The 22,869-nt window shown below is 39.8% G+C and overlaps 2 protein-coding genes across 3 annotated transcripts in view; both read right to left on the bottom strand.

Moving 5' to 3' along the window:
* The window catches only part of LOC134208733 (uncharacterized), a 351,319-nt gene that overhangs the window by 44,389 nt on the left and 284,061 nt on the right, over positions 1–22,869 (bottom strand). The window lies entirely within an intron of this gene.
* LOC134214454 (leucine-rich repeat-containing protein 40-like) lies at positions 13,446–15,022 on the bottom strand. Its single transcript, XM_062693820.1, has 2 exons — positions 14,893–15,022; positions 13,446–14,542 (listed from the first exon to the last, which is right to left on the bottom strand). Exon 2 carries the CDS (start codon positions 14,466–14,468, stop codon positions 13,518–13,520), a length of 951 nt encoding a protein of 316 aa, XP_062549804.1. The 5' UTR covers positions 14,469–14,542; positions 14,893–15,022; the 3' UTR covers positions 13,446–13,517.

Raw genomic sequence — 22,869 nt, 5'->3', positions numbered from 1 at the left:
TTTCCGAAAAATGAATTACTGCAAGAACTTATAGAACTAGAAGCTACTGCAAAAAATTCAAGATGATTTCTTTGAGGAATTTCCGGACGAATTCTCGCATGAGTTTCCAGGGAATTGAAAGAGAAACTCCTGAAAAAATGTCGGAAATAATACTGAAGAAACTTTGAAGGAATTTGCGGGTTGGAATCCTAAAGGAAGGTAATTCTGTAGTTTTTGGAGGAATTCTATGCAGAACAGAATGAATTTAGTTGGAAACTACAGGAGGATTAGCAGGAGAAATTCCTGAAGAATTTCATAGAGGAACTCCTGATATTTTTTAGGCGACACTTTTAAAAAAAATTCCATATTGGTCCCCCCCTGTATAGAATAGAATTGAATTATCTTTATTTACAAGATAGACGGTCCCTGTATAGATTTTCTACACAGTTGGCAAAAAATCTGCTCTTTTATTTTTCCCAATTTTCAACAATCAAATAAAATTCCTTCAGTAAGTGCAACTTATAGATGGATATTTGAGATTGCTAAATGTCCAACGACAAATAAACCAGCGTGTAATCCCGAGCAAAGCCTGGCATCATAATGCGAACAAAAAGAAGACATATTTTGATATCGACATCAAATTGAAATCATAATTAGTTTTCGAACTTTGATATTCATGAATAAAGTTTGATTTTTATAGAATAGGCCTTGTAGAATGCATGAGGGTTGTTGAATTTTATTTTGGCACGTTCATTTGTTGTGAAAAATTAAATTTAATTCACAAAATTACTAATTTTCATAAACATTTGGTTTCTTTTCTCTGCGAAGCTGAATTTTGGCCCCTTGTGAATTAAATTCGTTGTACGTTATTATTATTATTTATTGAGACTAAGGTCGAAGTGGCCTGTGCAGTATATAAGAGTCTTCTCCATTCGGCTCGGTCCATGGCTACACGTCTCCAACCACGCAGTCTATGGAGGGTCCGCAAGTCATCTTCCACCTGATCGATCAACCTTGTCCGCTGCGCACCTCGCCTTGCTATGCCCGTAAGATCGTTGTCGAGAACCATTTTCACCGGGTTACTGTCCGACATTTTGGCTACGTGCCCGGCCCACCGCAGTCGTCCGATATTCGCGGTGTGAACGATGGATGGTTCTCCCAACAGCTGATGATGCTAAAGACTAGCAGCCTAGATTAAAATCGACTTCCAACTATTGGAACGACCATTCAATATCTATGGAGTTAAAGCTCTTGAATATTTCATTCAGTCATATGGTATCCCCCCTCGCCAGCGCCCAATGACGGAGTGCCACAATCAGAATAATGTAAAATTCAACCTCGCCATATCAACAGTCATACAAACCTGAAACGACCTGTGCACGAGCCCCTATTCAAACTGATTCAAACTATTTTTTCATGTTTTCGTTTCCTCCATTTCTCATTTTCTTGTTTTTTTTTTCTTTTTTATTGTTTAATATTTTTTTAGTTTCTTCACCTTTCTCTTCAACTTCTCATTTTTCCTTTTCTCATTTCTTGTGTTCTTGTTTCGCTGTTCACCCGTTTTTTGGTTTTCCCTCCCATATCCTTATTCTCTTCTTTTCTCGTTTTTTTTTTTTTGTTTTTTTTTTGTATCCTTGTTGTCTTATTTTCTCTTTCTCTTATGTCTTTGTTTTCTGATTTACTCATTTTCTTGTTTTGTAATTTTTACTATTTTAATGTTAATTTTTTGATTTTATTATTTTTATTTTCCTCTTTCTCTTATTTTTTCATTTTATAATTCACAGATTTTTCATTTTCCAATTTTTTTTTGTTTGCTCTTTTGTGGCCTTGTTTTCTTTTATTTACTGATTCTGATTTCTTCGTTTTCTCGTTTTATTGTTTTATTGCCTTCACATTTTCCATTTTTGTTTGCTTTTGTTATCTTGTCATTCCGGTTTCTTTTCATTTTTTGCGTTTCCGTTTTCTTGTCTTCTTCTTTTTGTTTTCTCGGTTTATTTTATTTCGGTTCTCTCGTTTTAATGTTTCTTCGTTTGCTCGTTTTCTTTTTTTTTCACTAATTTTCTCATTTTGTTTCACAATTTTTCTCGTGTTTTGACTATTTTAATTTCTCATATTTCCGTTTTTGCATTTTCCATTTTTTTATTTTACATTTTTCCTCGTTCTATAGTTTTATAGTTTTATATTTACTCCTTTTCTCTTGTTTTTCTACGTCTTCTGAATTACTCATTTTTCCGATTTCTCGTTTTCTAATTTTTTGTATTTTTTTCATATTTCTCATTCCCAAATTTTCATTTTTTCGTTTGATTTCCGATTTAGGTGGGTTATATTTACTCGAACGGAAATTCACAGGCTTTGTTCGAACTGTGTAGCAGCTGTTGAGGTGAATATTCTGACAGCTACAGTGCGTATTTTGATTTAAAAAATTGCGCCATACATAATTTTGTGAACTTCTTATAGATCTTGTTAGATGTACATGCATGTTCAGCAATTTCATAACTAAATCCAATAAACAATTTAGAACTTCGGTCTGCTATTGTCAAAAAGATTTGTGAATAATAAACAACACAAACATTTCCATTAATTTATCGCTAAACTAAACTTTGAATTCTTAAGTTCTTAGGAAGCACGCATTGTACTGCTTTCCCCTTATGGGATTTTAATACTCACTATTCAATTGTCAGTGACAATTTGTCATCCGATATTATAACAGCTGAATTAGTTTATATCTTTTAATCTCAATTAAATTGTTTGGTTTCGAACATATACTTCTAATCTGGCTTTTATTGTATTCTTTAATGACTTTCAATACCAGCTTTTCAGATTTTTCAGTCCCATGAATTGCACGTCAACTTTAACATTTCTTAAAATTGGTATAAAAACTCATTGACATTTGGAAGCATGACAACCTCGAAACTTCTAATCTTAAAATTCTGTGATCTAACTGTAACTCACGATCTCGAATATGAACTTTGTCGTAAGATTGTCAAAACCTTTCCCAGTAAGAACGCATCTAGGATACGGAAGGGAGAATGCTGTTTAGCAAAAATCCAATTATCCGCACGGTCACGACGTTGCGATAGTCACACAAGTCGGTCCTCAAAGTCAAAGTGCTTCTGACGACGCAGCTTTAATTCCTAAAACGGCAAACAGATCCACGCCAACCGATAAAGTAACGCAAGACGAGAGGATGATGCTCCGATGACCGCATTCTTAGAGGGATTGCCCTAGCTCCGTGTTTGTCTCCGGGCTGTATGCGTCGGTCAACAAGAATCGAGTTCGTAAGCGTAGCGCCATGCCGACCGGCGATCTACCGACTAAGTATGTAGCCGCCACTTGTATGTGCGGGAAGATTAGTTAGGATCACGTCAGCCAGCTGAGCGCTGCGGATTTTCCACGTCTGTCCATCACAGCACCCTGACAGCAGCTCGCAGAGCAAGGGCTTAGTCCGGCTCAAGAGCGGCCCAGTTCATTGAATTATGGTACATAGGTGCCTTCCCTATACCAGTCAGTGTGGGCCGAGAACAATAAAATCGATTCAATCGTCAAATGATCGAGTTAAGGGGCGATGCGGATGATTAATTGATGAGAAGCGTGCGGAGATCGGGATCTGACACAATGTGCTGTGGAACATGGGGAAGTTGCTGAGATATTCATGGAGACGTACACATGTTTTGATTGGTAGTGACCCATTTTTGGTCGGAAAACTAATCTTTAAACCGACTTGTCGAGTCAAGTACGAGACACTGAAGACGACCACACAGTTGTGGTCGAAATACGTATCTGCAAAGATATCGAAAATTAACTGGTGGAATTAAATGGAGAGTACTTAATTCGTCATAGACGGTTGAATACATTCCACTAAAAGAGCTTTATATATTTTTCTAATCTTTAAAGTTATGAGAGTATTGTCATAGATATAATAATCAAGATGTTGGGGTCAGAGCAAATTAGTACTCATTTTATGGTTCCATGTACTAAGATTTCGGTACCCAGTGAAACAAAGCAACGCTTCAATATAAATTTGAACAGTTCTAATTTTCTACTGTTGTCAAGCTTATCATCCTGGCTATTCATTATTTTCCTGCGGTTTCGGACTGGTCAACAACTGAGAGTCAAGGAATATGATAATTTTGGTTTTCTTCAGCTTTAACACTTTTATTTGTTTCTAGATCAATGCTTACAACTCTTATATATAAAGTGAATGCGAAACAGGACGTTTTGCTTCCAAATCCCATACGCGGTATCCTTTATGAGCGTATCCGACGCAAAACATCTCAACCTTTGGCACCGAGCTCAACTACTACGGCACATGAACAAATACACCCTAACCGAAAAGATCCTTAGTTCCCTCGTCGAGGCAGTCGGACTCCTGTTCAATAAATATGTTGCTATTAGCAAAGTTTGACCCCAGAAAATCTTGTCGGCGGAAAAATCCTCCAGCATGGCCTTTGCCTTCTTAGGGCCGATGCCCACGTAGCGGTTTTTCAAGCTGCGTTATCGCCGCGTCCACGCAAGGTACCCAGCATCAAATGTAGTCGTGCACACGTATACGTGTGCATTACTCTATTTGATGGTGGGTACCTTGCGTGGACGTGGCGTTAACGCAGCCTAAAAAAACCGCTAGGTGGACATCGGCCCTTAGTCCGCTTCATGCGCTCCTTTAGCCCATTCTGCTCCAGCATGAACGGAATCGTTCTTTGAATCTGAATTCCTTTGCATTTGAAGAATCTCTTGAACCGCATGCACTGATATTTACCTTCGACCATTTAAACTTTGCCGTGACAAAAGCCTCATACCGGCACTCGTATGTGTGAACATGTCGTAGATTATCCTGAATGGAGAAGACTTTTATGTGCAGCACAGGCCACTCCGGCCTTAGTCTGATCTTCTTATATATATATATATATATATATATATATATATATATATATATATATATATATATATATATATTCTTTATTATTCTATATATATAAAAACCAATCTATGTATGTATGTTCGCTAACTACTTCTGAACCACTTGGCCGATTTCAACCAAATTTGGTACACACATTCTCTATCCTCAGGGGAAGTTAACAAAGGGGTAGGGGTTTTGTTTAGAAAACGAACAATTATGTGTAACTTTCATCTCTCAGGACCGATTTCAACCAAATTTCGTACACATATTCACTATAAGGAAACAATCATATGAGAGATTTTGGGAAAGGGGAGGGGTCTGGAGGAGGGTATTGTTCAGAAAACGGGTAATTTAGAGTAAATTCTGAACCCCTGCACCGATTTCAACCAAATTTGATACACACATTCTCTACCCTAAAGAAAAGATAACAAATGGGGTGGGGCGGTCATTGTAAAAGAGGGAGGGTATGGGGAGGGGTTGTCTTTATAAAACGAGCAATTCAGTGTTACTCCCAACTTCCAGTACCCATATCAACCAAATATTGTACACATATTCACTAAGAGAAGTCGATCACATGGAAGTGTAATTTGGGAAAGAGGGAGGGGTCTGGGGAGGGGTATTGTTCAGAAAACAGGCAATTCAGTGTTTCTTTTGAACCCCTGGACCGCTTTCATCCAAATTTGGTACACACATTCTCTATCCTAAGGAGAAAATAACAAAGGGTGGGATGATCATTGGGAAAAGGGAGGGTAAGGGGAAGGGTTGTCTTTAGAAAAGAGCAATTCAGTGTAACACCCAACTCCCAGGACCAATTTCAGCCAAATTTGGTGCACACATTTTCTATTCTAAGGAGAAGATAACAAAAGAAGGTGGGAGGTCATTTTGGAAAAGGGAAAGTTATGGGGGAAGGGTTGTCTTTAAAAAATGAGCAATTCAGTGTAACTCCCAGGATAAATTCCAACCAGATTTGGTACACTTATTCTCTATTTTTGGAAGATGTTTATTGAAAAGGTAGGGCCAAACAAAGATATAAAAATATATTGATACAAAGGTTCAATTCTATGAGCGGTAGATCTACCTCTGTGGGTTTCGTGCTACAGCATTGGACATTTTAATTCTATAATTTACTTTTCAGTCCCTAGCAAAGCCGGATACATATAGCTATTAGCTATCTATATATCTCGGATACTTATTCAACGTATGTGACGTATGTGATTTTGTAAACAAAAATTTAAACGTTGATTTCTGCAATCTGATAGCACTCCCACGCAAACTATCGCCACATACAGGTAGGGGAGGTTTCGGCTACATGTTCGTTGTATTGGTTTGCGTGGGAGTTTCATCATATTTGACAAATCGACGTATGTATCTTTGTTTACAAAATTACATACGTCGTTTTTATTAAGTTGCCGAGATATATAATACTCATTGTTTGTATGTTTGTGTGTGTGCTCCAGCCTAACTTCTGAACCCATTATTGTATTGTTTAGTTATCGATCAATTCAACCATTTATCGAAATCATGGTTTGCCCAACGTAAAAAGCAATGATTAATGTGTTTCCTTCTGGATGGTGAATGTGATCCCTTCTTTAAAAATAGACGTTTGCTCGGAATAAGGCATCGGTGGATGTTTGTCCTTCTTTAGAAATAGACGTTTGCCCGGAATATGGCGATTATGGGTTCGCTCCTTTTCCAAAATCAGTCAATGTTTTCAAATGAAATCTGCCTTCTTTTGATCAAATGATGAAGTATCGATAAGATAACGCAATTATCCTGTTGACCAATTGGTTTATTCATTTTCCGATTGTGAAAAAAAAAACTGCGAATCAAACTGGCAATTCCGAGCAAGGCCGGGTACATAAAGCTAGTATATATATAAAACTCAATGTTTGTATGTATGTTCCAGCATAACTTCTGAACCCATTTACCGATTTTAACCAAATTTGGAACACACATTCTTTATCTTAAGGAAACGACGATAGGGGGGTTAGACATGCTCTTTGGAAAAGGGGGAGGGTGTGGGGGGAGGAGTATTGCTTAGTTATTAATCAACTCAGTGTACTTTTTAAACCCCTTGGCCGATTTCAACAAAATTTGGAACACACATTCTTTAGCTTTAGGAGACGACGATAGCATGCTCTTCGGAAAAGGGGGAGGGTGTGGGGGGAGGGGTATTGCTTAGTTATCGATCAACTCAGTGTAACTTCTGAGCCCCTAGGCCGATTTCAACCAAATTTGGAACACACATTCTTTATCTTAAGGAGACGACAATGGGAGGGCAAAGCATGCTGTTTAGAAAAGGGGGAGGGTGTGGGGGGAGGTGTATCGCTTAGTTATTGATCAACTCAGTGTAACTTTTGAACCCCTTGGCCGATTTCAACCAAATTTAGAACACACATTCTTCATGTTAAGGAGACGACGATAGAGTGGTTGAAGATGCTCTTTGGAAAAGGGGGAGGGTGTGGGGGAAGGGGTACTGCTAAGTTATCGACCAACTCAGTGTATCTTCTGAACCCCTTGGCCGATTTCAACCAAATTTGGAACACACATTCTTTATCTCAAGGAGACGACAATTGGGGGGTTAAGCATGCTTTTTGTAAAAGGGGGAGGGTGTGCGGTGAGGGGTATTGCTCAGTTTTCGATCAACTCAGTATAACTTCTAAACCCCTTGGTCGATTTCAACAAAATTTGGAACACATATTCTTCATGTTAAGGAGGCGATGATAGTGTGGTCGGGAATGCTCTTTGGGAAAGAGGGAGGATGGCTATTCAAGTTATGGCTCAAGCTACCACCGTTCGTTTGGCCAACTTTCGTTGCAAATCGCGTTTCACACATCCAGGATCTAATGATGGGACACCGATGGAACTTCGTTAAGGGCGTAGGACTACGAGCCAAAGGAAAAACTGCTGGAGCAGAAGAAAAACGTTCTAGTTTCAAGGCGGAGCCCCTGCATCCTCATCCGCTGCTTGATCGATACTCCTGCTACTGAAAACTTCTGCGGATCATCGGCTATTGTTTGAGATTCACCCCAAGTTGTCAAGCACCAGCCTCGCCCCTTATGACACTGAAACTCACCGTTCCGGAGTTACAAGAGGCAAAATACGCATTAGTACACTGTGTTCAATGGGAACCCTTCGCTGTGGAGATAAAGGCTCTCGCCAACCAACGGCTTGTGTCTGCTCACTCGCCGTTGAAACTCCTTCACCCTTTCTTGGATCAGCTGGGTATACTTCGCGTTGTAGACTGGCTGAAACTAGCTGGTGGGTCGCATTCTGTTCGGTATCCCATGATTCTCCCCAGCCACTACTCGTTCACCCAACAAGTAGAAATCGTATACCACAAAATGGCACTTCGTTCTGGCCGCCGCATGACGCTCGCTCAAATTCGGCAAGAATACTAGCCGTTATGTGGTAAGGCATTGGCAAGTCACACATTCTGGAATTGCATTTGTTGCTTCCGAAGCTTTCCCGATATCCTTACCCCCTGGTCAACTTCCAAAATCCCGTACAACACTCTCTTGCCCCTTCGATGTCACTGGCGTGAACTACTATGAACCAGTCTACCTCAAGCCTGTACATGGCCGAGCAGCAGCAAATAGGGCATACATAGCCTTTTACGTGTGCTTCTGCACGAAGACGGTCCACCTCGAACTGGTTGGGGACCCCACAACTTCAGTTTTCCTCGCTGCTCTGCGGCGATTTATTTCACGGCGAGGTCTACGTTCACTCGGACAATGGCTCAAATTTAAGGTTGCCAGCAACCATTTTCGGGAGATCTACGATCGTCTGCGTAATTCATATACCGCATCAGAGATTTTCAACAGAACTGCGCAACGAGGGATCGTTAGGAAATTCATTCCCCCGAGAGCACCCAATTTCGGCAATCTTTGGGAAACGGTCGTGAAATCTGCAAAGACGTCTTTAATTCGAGTGCTGGGTAAGCATTGTTGGAGGATCCAGATGAGTTAGCCGTGCTCAAGCCTGGCATAGTCGTTACTCGCAATACCTGATCCAGATTACACCGATGTACCGTCAATTGGATGCAACACTACCAAGCATTGCAGCAGTTAGTGCAACAACACTGGAATCAGTGAAGGCGTGATTACATCTCGCAGCTCCGTAACCAAAATCAACGATACCCGCAGTCAACACTTCTCAAAGTGGATCAAATGGTGATCCTTAAAAAGGATGGAATTTCTGATACATAGTGGCCACTGGCTCGCATCACCGAAGGACGCACGGAGTGGTCAGGGTTGTGAAAGTTCTGCCGTTCGAGAAGTTGCCGACAACATAAATAAAACACAATAGTTCATGTAATCATCCACGTTTTTATTTGTCGCTTTTCATAAAATATATTGATCTTGCTAATGGAAAATACTCACTGTACACTTATTTGCAACGCATTTTGCACATAACAAACATTTCTGCTGACCCGTAGTTAGGTCCGATGAAGTAATGAGATATGGTGTTTTCACTTCATCTAGCGGACTACTGCTTCCGTAGCTACAATCCCGTGTACAAGTCGCACAGACCCAGTCACTACCAAGGGGTATAAATGTGCTCCCAAACACATGCGGCGCGATTCTATCGTTTGGCGACTGCGACTTTGTCTATAGTTTAGAAGCGTAAAAAGAACATCGCCTGCAGCGACTGAACGATAGAAAGGCGTCGAACTGTTGCAGATTTTCCTACATCTTTCTTGTTTTGCCTTTCTCGTATTTTTTAAATTATTTTCCATGGAAATGATCGTTCTTCGAACGGCAAAACAATTTAGTTAGAACTGAAAGCAATAAAACATAATTGGTCAGCATTGTACAAAGCAAGAAATTTTATTCATCCTACTTTTGGGAACAAACTCTAACAGAAAAATATTTTAGTCGGGAGATAATGTAATCCGACCATCCGAAAAGGTGTTATGTTCTTGCACATAGTATTTATAGATATTAATTCATGGCTGCTGAAATGAGAACCTGATTATGTTGAATATTAGCAAGAAATGAGCTCATAAGGTAAGCATTCATTACCTTTTTAAGTATCAGGACTCGTTTGTTCAAGCAACGAATCTTTTGTTGAAAATAACCACTAATTTAGGTAGAATTACAACCCAAGTAACAATTTCAAGGCTGCATGGATTTATTCAAGTTTTTTAACTGTTTTATCGTTGCTTTGTTCAATGCTGCGAGATTAGCTTCATTCGAAGACTTATAGCTATCTTCAAAACCGTAATAAAATGCTCAATAAATCCACAAACGTCAAATATCTCATGAGCTTATTAGTGATCTAATGATTATCCTGAGGACTTCAATAAAACCAATTTTGAAAACTCTCATAAAGACAGATATATAGGTCATGGACGCATAACCTAAATAAAACTAAGTAGTTTTCAAAAGGTTTATAATGGCATTGTTCAAAAGCATAATGTTTATGTTAAATTTTAATGAACTATGGTCATTCGAATGGCTAAAAACAAATGTTCTTGTTACATGTTCCTCAAATATCCTTAACAAAGAAAACATTAAACACAATATTACCAACTGATCGTTCGCTTATTTAAAATATTGTTGTTTATTAACAATAAAATCCAATGGTCAAATTCCATTTCTGGGAATGGAACAGATAATAATAATAAAATAAACTAAAGGAGCGTGTTGTCTTATTACCGGTAAATGAAAATGGTATAAATACGAATATGCAACAAATGGTGAGATGAACACGATTTGAGATGTTCTTCTGCTGCTGCTGGAAGCATAAGTTCTATTCAATTCATCATGGACCGGGTAGCTTTTAATGCGAACACTTTTTAATTTGAACCTCGTTGGCTCGAACATCGTTAAAATTAAAAATGGTTCAAACGTCATTCAGCGAAAACGAAACGAAACGAAAATAAAAATTTAACATCGGTAAACGAAACGCATAATCAAAACAAAATAGCAGAGAGTAAATTAGCCTTGTTAATTTGAATGAAGTACCGTTTAAATTAACGGGGTTCACAGTTAGGCTTTGGTTCTATTCCCTATCTTCTCACCGCACGGTAAATGTTAAATTTGACAGTCCTTTGTATTTTACTGGAATTAGGAAAACTTTTCAATAATATTAGTTATCCATAATTGTGGAAATACTAACTTAACATTAGGTTGATAAATTTACCAAGCTTCCGTTGGAATGTAGAACCATCGCACGAAGAAGAACTAATCGTAAGGAACCGAGTGCCGCGACTTTCAGCAAAAACATTTTATTTTTGAAAGTTATGAAAATTTTATTTTGACCGTTAAATTGCCCACAGTGTAGCAGCCATGCTGTTAGCATAGAATTGATTTTATTTTGGCGAAAATAGTTTGGGAAATTCCATTGCCATTATTATTAACGGCTGTCTTTCTCGATGATTTTCAAATATTGAAGCCTAAGACATGTTTGGTTACCATTCGGAATGCCACTAGAAAAATAGACATCATATCGATTTAATATTTACACTAATTAATAAGCCGTAAGCTACAATATTACGACGGCGCGCTTCATTAAACTGATTTTCTTACCTGGTTTCACCAGAAATTCGAACGCGCAGGAAAAAAGTAAGCACGCGAACGAATTCTGGGGCATCAAATTTTCGATAATTGAATAATATTTGTCATCCATGATCAATGTCCATGAATGTTTTTTTTTATTTATCCATTTCTACTATTTTTCTACAGAAAAATAACAAAAAGCTCCACGGAAAAGAAATTCCCTTTCTTGACAGCGGTTTTATGGCATTTTTATGAACATTCTTGAACTTGCTTTGAAGACGTTCTCAAGAGTGGTACACTTGGTCATAACATAATCTTATAGCGGTCATCAAGAGGTTGATATGTAGATATTAGTTTTATTGCTAGCCTTGAAAATTTGTTCTCCAAATCCGCTAATAGACTTTGATAAAACTCAAATTGTTACTTGGGAACCAACGATTTGAAATCCGTGATGCAATGATCCATGCCTCAACAAGCTTCCATTTTTGTAGTTTGTTTTCGTTTGAAGAAAAACAACCTAACGAAAATGTTGCTATGGCAGCAGTGCTAAAATTATTTCTAAAGGTCGCATCAGTAGATTACGTACTGAAGCGACGCTTTCATGTCTGGGTACCGAAGACCGTTTATAGCACGCGAAACTGGAACCACGAAAAAATCACCAGTTTTATATTGATTGTTGGTATTGTGAAGCAAAAACCGCTTGTAGAGGAATGAAAAAATAATATAAGCTCGCTTCAACCTGTTTATAGGGTTATATATATATGCGTAATAAATTTACTTGGGTCAATCGAGTAGGCGGATTGGTTAGAAATTGACGCAAACCTACCACCCTCAGTACTCTGGACAGGTGCTTTTAACCAACTAAGCTACTAAGGATCTCCGCCGGCCTTTGCAACTTAGCGGCTAGTGGATGAGCCCGAGGTTCCCTAATCGGACGCATGGTAGAAGCACTAAGAATCTATTTCCCAAACCAAATGCGTGTGCAGTACACACTCACGTTCAACAGTTCAACTGATGGATGAATTTCAAATATAAAAATGCTACCGTGCTTTTGGCCAGGGACGGGAATGGTTGACATTTCTTTTTACCATTCATTCTTCCATGCAAAAAAATAAAAACAAAACCACGGCAGCCGCAGCAGCAGCCACGCCAAGCAGACGACGGTCAGCTCATGTTTTTTTTATTTTCTCTCCCCACAATTAATGTTTTCGTACAATAATTTCACACCGTATAACCGTTTTTGGTGGGAAATATTTATTTCATTACTCCTCGCTCATTTTAGAGATAAGAACAAATAAATCAGTACATACGGATAGCACTTCTTCTAGGCTTTGCGCCACATGTAATTAAACTCGATTCTGTGCTGTTTGCGCTGCGCACGAGCCGAAACAAAAAATCTCATGCAAATGCTTACCGCACGCCGGCACGACTATAACGTAGCAGCAAACAAACAGTTTGCTTCATCGGAAAAAATAATGTCACGATGTCGCGTACATTTTTTTTTGCAAACTGTTTCGGCTTGTTTGGTGCATGAAATTTGACTGGATAAAATGTAAATATTCGCATAATCAGAGTGTTTTAATGTACATTTCCCAACACTGCTTTTGGCATTCCTTCTTTATAGCACTTCAGCAGGCTTAACTACTCAAATGAAACAAAAGAAAATCCCCGAATGCATGAAAACCATTTAGAAAATTGTAAAAGCTTCTAACGAATTTCAAAAAAATATATATATTATAGAATTTGAAAAGCCGCGTTGAACCAGCTGTTCTTTAATTAATTCTTTAATCTTTAATTTGTGAAGAAAGATCTAATGACTTATGAATTGGAATCGAACCCCGAAAAATTTGTGAACAAGCGTAAGGTTGAAATTCAGAAGGACATCGTAGCAAAGTTAGACCCAGAGGTTCATTGAGGCGGAACCTCGAAAAATAAATAAAAGAAGTCGACACAAATAATTCTGGCTTGTTGAACCACCCAGAATGTACAGGACTTTTAAGTAGATTTAGAATCCAAGTTAAAGCATTTGGAATGTTTGTACTTATCTAAATTAAAGATTTAAAGCACGTGTCTTATATTTATCATTTATTTGCTATTCGCGGCTTACATCAAAATCAATTCAGTTAGGGAACTACAATCTATACTAAACAAGCTTTGGCCCACTCCGACTGGATGCTCATCTTAAAATCAACCATGGTGAAAAGAGCCCATTCGCAGTCCCATGGGTTGTCGGTAGCATTGAACAATGTCAAAGTATCAGCAAGCGACTCGAAATCCACAATCATACGTAACTGATTGTTACTGACGTTTAAAACATTCAAAGCTGGTACATTCCACTTGCTGATATCCAGAACCCGGAGACGATTGTGATCAACATTCAAATATCCGAGACTTGGTAGGTGAATTTTCGCAGAAGCTTCCAGGTGTAATAGTTGATTTCCCCGTAAACATATTGTGTGCAGATGTTCCATACCAGACACATCTTCCATGTCAATGTTCGTTATTGTATTGTAGTTTAGACTTATCAACTCGATGCGAGGAAAATGCTTTATCTGTGGAAATTGCCTCAAATTATTATTGTCCAGCAGAAGATATAGTAGTAGAGGTGTGTTCCATTTTGTTGTAGGAATGTGACTGATTTGATTACGCGACAGGTTCACCAAAGTTAATTTCGGCAGTTCCATCAGTTTGTTGTTCACTACTTCTGAGATAAAAGAATCGCAAAATGTGATTATTTCCAGCTCCTTCAGGTTACTCAGCGAATCGAAGTCTAACATCCGCAGCTTAGATTCGATGCACATTATTTTTTTCAACTTAGTTAACCTGCTGATGTTACGAGGAAAGGATGCAATTTGAGTATTTCTGAAATGAATTTCCTCAACGTTGAATGTCTCGTTCTGCCCCACACAATGTGGGATTACCTCAGAGACATTGCTATCCTCAATCACCAATGCGATAACGAAGGGGTTCAGGAAGACTTCCGACGCCGTACATTTGATCAGATGAAGTTCAGCAACACTAGGGCCAAGCAAACCGAAAGTATCAGCCGTTGAGTTTTCGATAGTTACGTTTATCAGATGGAGGTCCATTATCGGGGCGTAGTTTGGCGGTATTTCAAGTGGAGTGGAACCATCCAAAATGAAATCATGGATGAATAACTGTTCTAATGGAAGACAAAACAATGTTGTCAGTGTATTCAGCTGTTTGTGTTCATGCGAATTTGTGTTTTTGGTGTGGTTAAAGCATTTAATTTAAAGTTTTCTGGTAAGTAATAAATAAAGTTACAACATTGAGAATTTTATGCGATACATGTTGCACTACAAGGTCACACTATTTCATGACTAATTAATACAAAAGAAATTTCGTTTGTCCGTTCGAAAGCGTGATTGTCTCCATACGACCGTCTTTATCTTGAAATCGTTCACATTAATTTGGAACACATGATTTCACTTCAAGGTTGAAGTTTTTACAAGATTTTTTTGTAATACTTCAAAAGAATTATTACCTACTTACCGTTTGCGGTAGCGTAGCAGGCGGATGTCAATTGATGCCCGAAGCAAAGAAATAGCAGGACTTTAAATGTAGGAAATGAAGAAAATGTACAAATTCGATGTTCGTTTTTATACAAAAGCTGACGAGTAAAAGTTGCCATGGAAGTAAATGATAAACTGTTGTACATACTGACCTAGAATTGAATATTTTATATTTAAAGCGGTTTGTTTTGAAATGGTGTTTCGTGTTGCACAAAAAATCGTAGTTAAAGGGAATATGCCAAAAACGCGGCAGTCGGGTAAAACGAGCCTCCCCGTATTATCTTTTATAATGATGTCGCATCATTTGGGTTGATACATTGCCGTCTCGCAGCTCTGTATTTATTAAGCTCGTCCCAACAGTTATAAAACGCCCACAATCTGAAAGTTTGAAGGAAGTGGTAAGAAAAAGTGGTGGCTCCGTTTTCTATTGGAATGTCATACCACAGTTGGCCTCGCAGCTCAATAATAATTTAGCACTTTCATACACGGCTAGCACGACTAGTCGTTATGCATTCGGACGTCGAGAGAATTTCCAAATGTAAAATGTTATAAACTTCATCAAAATTCATCTTAGCGATTTTCTTAGGAGGGGCGCACTGTCCTGCTCTCCCCTAATAGGATTTTAATACTCACTATCTATTGTAATCCGAAGTCATAACAGCTGAACCAGCTGAATTCGAGTACAAAAAAACTAATCTGAATTTAATTGTGTGGTTTGGAATATATATTCTTCAACAACTTCATCCTGAAAATTTCCTCAGATTGACACAAAAGCTCATTTACATTTCGAAACATGTTGAAATTCTATGATCTGAAAAGAAAAGCTCACGATCTTGAATATGAACTTTGTCGTTTTTCAAAACTCTTTGGCAAAAATCTGATTATCTGCGCCATTATGACAATGCGATGAACGCACCAGTCATTGCTCAAAGTAAAATTGTCTCTGACGGCGCAGCTTTGATTTCTAAAACGGCAAACAGATCCATGCTGACCGATAGAGTAAAGGCTTCCCCAGACCTAAGCGATTTCATCGCCGCGACGCTTCCATACCAATGGCGACAGAATAGCAATCGCCAAACGATAGAATCGCGTCGCGTTTGTTTGGAGGATCCTGACGGAATCCAAGTTTGAAAGTGCTCGCGTTTTCGGGGGCACACCACTCGATACGAAAGCAAAGCACAATTGTCATTTTTATTATTTCACGCATGCTGTGACGCAGCAAAGCTAAATCAACAAAAATGACAGTTGTGCGCCGCCTCCGTATCGAGTGGTGTGCCCCCGAAGACGCGAGCACTTTGAAACTTGGATTCCGTCAGGAGTGACCTTAACGCAAGAAGAGAGGATGGTGCTTCGATAACTGCATTCTGAGAGGGACTGCCCTAGCTCCTTCCTTTTCTCCATTCATTGTGCGTCAGTCAACGAGTTCGTAAGCGTACCGGGATTTGCGCCATGAAAACCGACGATCTATTGACTAAGTATGCAGCCACCACTTGAATGTGCAGAAAGATTAATTTGGATCATGTCAATTAGCCTCAGATTTTTCATGGAAAAATCTTTTGAATTCCCAAGGATAGCTCTCTCCAACTTTCATTTAATTTTTTTTTTGAACATTCAAGGGAAAATCTTTACAATCATTTTCATTTGAAATTCTTTAGAAGTTTCGCGAAGAATACTTTAGTGCTTTCCTGAGAAGTTCTTTAGATTTCGGAATATTACCCGGAATTTCCACAAGAACTTTTCGAAGACTACACGAGAAGTTCTTCGCAATCACTCAAACTCATTTGAACTATATCGTTGAAGTAGGGGGAATGACGGCTTTGGCAGGTTTTGTTCTATTATTGGCAAACAAAACTGCCAAACAAAACCTGCCAAAGCCGTCATTCCCCCTATTCGGAAATTATAAATAGAATGTTTGCGGGAAATTCTTCGTATTTTCCACGAAAAAATCTGATTTTTTTATGAACATGTAACGCTTTATTGGGCTACGAAAAGGTCAGTTGACATCCGAGAAGGGGCACCTAATATACAGGGGATGTCCAAAATGGGTTAGGGACAAAATGTCGAAAGACAAAAAGTCGAAAGACAAAAGGTCGAAGGGACAAATGGTTGAAAAGGACAAAAGGTCGAAAGGGACAAAAGGTCGAAAGGACAAAACGTCGAACGGGACAAAAGGTCGAAACGGACAGAACGTCGAACGGGACAAAAGGTCGAAAGAAACTAAAGATCAATAAGATCAAAAGGTCGAAATAGACAAGGAACTGAAACGGAGAGAGTCAATCTAACACCAGAGTTGCCCTACACAGCTAGCAAAAATTTTGCTCTTTTATTTTTTACAAGTTTTAACAACTAAATAAAATTTGTTCAGTGAGTACAACTAATAGATAGATGTTGAGTTTTCTATATGTCACTTCGATCTGTCAAAATGCTGCACGCCGCACATCAAATACACCGGCGTATATTACACGCCGGTGTATTTTCAATGAGTGCGCTTGCGTGGCTGCGCAGTGCACTATTTTGACAGATCGGAGCGATATTTAGAAAACCTAGATTTTCATGTATTATTTGCACTCATTGGAACAATTTTATTTAATTGGTAAAAATAGTTTAAAATAAAAGAGCAACTTTTTTGCCAAATGTGCGCAATTGTTCTGGCATAATTAGATGTGTTGTAACTATGTCAATTATTATCCGATTTTGACAATTCAGGGATGCCTGAACTATAAATTTAATGTAGTTTCACCATGTGTTCATGGAACCGACCATGGTCATCGGATACCGGAGATATTCCGGGTTTTTCTAAGGTAGGTTCAGAACCGTGAATTTGTGGTGGGTATTAGGATAAGTTGTGGATAAAAACAGAATAATATTAGTAACCATAAATAAAGTAGGGCTTTTTCTGATTGGAACCATATGTTAAAATTCGGAATCGGACCAGGATCAAGTGAGATATGGCCATTTGTTTAGAATCGGTGCCGATCGGGAGTTTTACAAGGGACCAGGCCACATATTCATTTGAATCAAGCTTTTTGACCAATCTTCCATTATGATTACATTCCAAAAGTCTTCTGATACGTCAATAATGAAAAACCAATTAAAAAGACGGATCCTAAAGTCGCTGGGGTGCCCCCGGGGAACCTGTAGCAGGGGACATTTCAGTTTTAGCGCCAAAACTGGCCATTCGACGGTTCGTTTTTCATGGTTTTCTTTCAGGAAGCGAGGTATGAATATAAAATGGACCACTGACGGGTTTGACCGCTTCCGGGACCTACGGATTGTCTCATAAATGAGTTTTGTCATGAAACAAAGAACATTGAATTGGAACATGGAGTGTTTTAACGTTAAATCAGCAAAGTAAGTTAGCCCAATTCACCAGCGAGTCGCGGCACATGAAGCTCAGAATCTTTGGACTAAGTGAAATCCATTGGTCAAACTACCGTCGGGACAGGTGTTGTTAAGCTCCGCTACGGGAAGGGAGGGAACAACGCTTAGCGGCCAGGCGCAGTCGGCGCTTATCAAATAAAAACCAATTAATCATTACCATATTTAGAACACGGCTTAGGATCCTAACGATATTCCCATATTATGCGCCGACAGATGCTGTTACAGTACAAGGAGAATTTTTACGGTGATAATTTACAGAAATGAACGAAAACGGTGAGCTGTTTGCAGAATTTTGTAGCAATAACGACATTGTAATTGAAGGATCGTTTTTTCCTCATCGACCAGTCTTAAAAGTTACGTGGAGTGTTGGACATACTAAAAACCAAATCTATCATGTCCGGAATAAATGCAACGCTGACATCGCGTCTGACACCTTTTGATTGGCGAGATACATTGCATGGCATTGCACGGTTTCAACGGAAGGCGTAGTGACTCGGACGTTGATCAACAAACGCCGACTAGAAGATCCAGCTTAGCTTAGCTTAGCTTGATTGACTGTACCCATCGTAGTTGCTAGTCATGATTGGCCGAGAAACAACAAATAATGCACAGTTCACCAATTGAATAGTTTTCTCGGGACTAGAAAGCCATTCTCACTGTACATGCTTCGGAGTTTCTTTAATTCAAGACCAATAACGATGCCGGCCACGTTCTCACAGTCAATTAGGATAAGGGGAGGAAAATTAGTTCGACACTCATTGCTTCAAGACACCGAGGAATCCTCTGCATCTCCATGAGCGCACTGGAAAGGAATAGTATGTTAGTTGGGAAGGAAATATGTTGGAAATCGCCTTGGTAAGCGACTAACTATTTCATTTCAACGGCGCCATATTCATGATGATACAAAAACGGAAAAGCAACGCGTGTCTTACGTATTTTCCCGAAGACTGATTCAATATCTTAACTATTTCGCGACGACTAAAACACGCACTGCACAACAGTTGCTCGATAGCTACTCAGAAAAAAACACGCCTTGAACTGATTAACTTTATTACAGGCCGCACAATGTAGAACACAATATTTCGGCACATTCCGCGATCGTTCTGCTGTCCGAAATAAGAGAAAACACGCACTGAACTTCACGCCAACTAGAAGATCCAGCTGTAAAAAAATCTTTCGTTGAAGAACTTGAGACTCGGGCAGCGAATGTTCCGGAAGGTGGCAACGTACAAGAGCAGTGGACGGTCATCAAGAATGACTTTATCGAAGCAAGCAAGAACAACCTGGGTGAGTTGCGCATTCAGCGGAAAGAGTGGATAATAGATGCAACATGATGGAAAATTGACGATCGTAGAGAAGCAAAGGCCGCGATAGAACGAGCAAAAACCAGAGCAGCCAACACTCAATACTACTACTCAAAATTTAGAGAAGGAGGTTAAAGGTTCCGAGCAACTTCTTCAAGTTTCGACTTCTGACCAATCATCAACATCTCGGCATAAACCACCAATGATGCGCCGCAATAACCCGCATTAACTGCGAAGCTCCATCATTGCAAGATATTGAAGCCAGCCATCTGGAGTATGAAATCTAACAAGACTCCCGGGGTCGATCGTACATCAGGTAAGATGCTTAAAGCTGATTCCATGCTAGCTGTGCAATGTTGCATCAATTACGCTGCAATATCTGGGAAACCGCGACTGAATGCAGGAACACTTAGTGAAGGTTCCAAAAAAGGGGATCTGACTGTGTCCGACAATTGTGCATTGTTGTTATGCGAAGTTATTCTAAAACGAAGGAGAAAATAGACACACCTCTCCGGAGACAGCAGGCAGGATTCATGTGTGTGATCATGTGATCATGTGGGGTGTCTTTAGATACAAAGGAGTTCCGGACAAAATCGTCGGCCTCATCGAAGCTTTTACGTGCAGTGTCCTACATGTCGGTGTTTTGTATGACCCCATCCGCTGGAGTAAGGCAAGGATGAATTGGATGAAAAAAATGTGAAATTTTGAAATTTTATTTTAATCTTTTAATAATTAAGACATGCATTAACGATTTTTTTATTGACCAATATCAAAAACTTCAATTCTGAACAATTGAAAATAACATACAATAGCCTGCCTGGTTTTCGGTATAAGAAGGCTAAGAAAAAATAGTTTTAGAAAAAATGTCAAAAGACAAATGCGAAAAGAGCAATAGGGTGGGACAATTGATTTCTCGCGCCAAATCCCTTTTTCATGAATATTGGATCGTAGTGTGCGTTCACAGACGGAAACGTTTTTTTTTCTCTCTGTCAAATTTCTAATGCATAAAAAAAAGAAATATTACAAAAAATAGATTAATTGTGTCGACTGTTGTGATAGTTTGTTCTGTGTTGCGTGTACCTGAGTGAGAAATCAAGAAATCATCACTTTGACTATTCTATAGCTGTCGAAAATTATTTCTCCAACGAGCAAGTGAAAGACCTCTGAAGATAAACTTGAGAAGCTATGGGTAGTTCGTAACGAATTGTGAAGCGGTGTTTTGCAGAACTAAACTCCCGTTGCCAATCACATACTGGGCAGTGCTGGTGACTACGAGGGTGGTGGCAACAGGAAGAAGAATGGATGAGCATTGAGAGCATCGCGAGCGGATTTGGTGCATTGCGACGAACAAACATTAGACGCCTCCCTAGATGAATCAACATCATCGCCCCAGCAGTGGTCAACGACGGAGCGTACTTCGTTCCCCATTTTGCGGTTTTTGGCGGTTCTGGTAAAGGACATACATCAAGTTATGTAACGTTCAAGCAATCACTTGGTACCGGAAGGATCGATTGAGGAATAAGAAAGTCAGTTGCCACAGTTAATGCGTTGGTGACTCTGGTGTGTCCTGACGAATGCTTAGCTTGGAGGTGGACAACAAATGGATTTTAAATTGGTGAGCATGTTCCAGTTATCAACTTCCATATAATCATGTTTGATTTTAAACTAAATACGTACAGAGCATCGTTTGCTGCTATTGCCGCGGATATTGTGGGAATCCCAGGTATCCGGTTCAAGACAAGCTTTAGTTGGCAGCGATGGCTCTCTCGACCTTCTACTCCCTGAGTAGTTAGTGCGAATAAGGGCGTCCATGTGATGTTTTGCCGACACTCCCTGAAGACACCTTTCTTGCTTCAGCAGTGATTCCTTTTACAGTACTAGTGCTCATAACAAAAAGGGCACCATTACGGAGCATAAGATAAGATTTAATTATTCGTAGTACTACTTGACCAACGCCCCCGGTGGGTGAGGGATAGAGGATGACACACACACAAATCCCTTTTTCATGAATATAAGGTCTTGGCCAATTTATAGTCTGCTTTACAACTCGGACAATCGGAGATCTCCGCCGGATTGTATCGCATAAATCCCGTCCACAAACATGGGAGAGAAATAGACGAAATTCCTCGGTGAGACGTCTCACTTCTTACTAATCATTTCACACTTCTCACTGTTAAAAAAGAGGACCGCAAAGTGAGTAGTGAGACGTCTCACTGTAACTCTTCTCATTCCTAATTTCTCACTCTTCAATAAACTATTCGGCTAAATGACCCATTCGTCCAAACGACCATTTCTGCCAAATGACCCTTTCGGCCAAACGACCTTTTCGGCCAAACGACCCTTTCGGCCAAACGACCCTGTCGGCCAAATGACCTTTCGGCTTAACGACCCTTTCGTCCAAATGACCCTTTCGGCCAAACGACCCTTTCGGCCAAATGACCCTTTCGGCCAAATGACTCTTTCAGCCAAATGATCCTTTCGGCCAAATGACCCTTTCAGCCAAACGACCCTTTCGGCCAAATGACCCTTTCGGCCAAACGACCCTTGCAGCCAAATGACCCTTTCAGCCAAATGACTCTTTCAGCCAAATGATCCTTTTGGCCAAATGACCCTTTCAGCCAAACGACCCTTTCGGCCAAATGACCCTTTCGGCCAAACGACCCTTTCGGCCAAATGACCCTTTCGGCCAAACGACCCTTTCGGCCAAACGACCGTTTTGGCCAAATGACTTTTTCGGCCAAATGAAATGGCCCAATCGGCCAAATGACACTTTCGACCAAACGACCCTTTTGGCCAAACGACCATTTCGGCCAAACGACCCTTTCGGCAGAGATGCATCTGAACACGAGAACGCGTGTTCGTGTTCAAAACGTTCTGAACACTGCACACTGTTCAAGAGCACTGACCTAACTTAGCAACTTGTATCCTAGGAAAACAAATTCAAGCGATGGCATGCTACACATTTTTCGGCTAGTAATGGAAGGCGTGGGCATCTAACGGATAGAAATCAAGCATGCTCATATGTTTTTGCATATAGTTTCGAATCTAAGGAATCTTAGTTACCATGATCGTTTTGTTGCGTACCAACCCAGTGCACACTGAACTGTGTTCAGAGTTCAAAACTAAGAACACCAAGGCACGCTCTTGGCTCATGTTCTGTTCAGGATGCATCTCTGCCTTTCGGCCAAACGACCCTTTCGGCCAAACGACCCCTTCGGCCAAATGACCCTTTCGGCCAAATGACCCTTTTAGCCAAACGACCCTTTCGGCCA

Source organism: Armigeres subalbatus, chromosome 2 (genome assembly GCF_024139115.2).
Source record: "Armigeres subalbatus isolate Guangzhou_Male chromosome 2, GZ_Asu_2, whole genome shotgun sequence".
NCBI lineage: Eukaryota > Metazoa > Arthropoda > Insecta > Diptera > Culicidae > Armigeres > Armigeres subalbatus.
The sequence above is the reverse complement of the archived record's forward strand: the minus strand, read 5'-3'. Positions and strand labels throughout refer to the sequence as shown.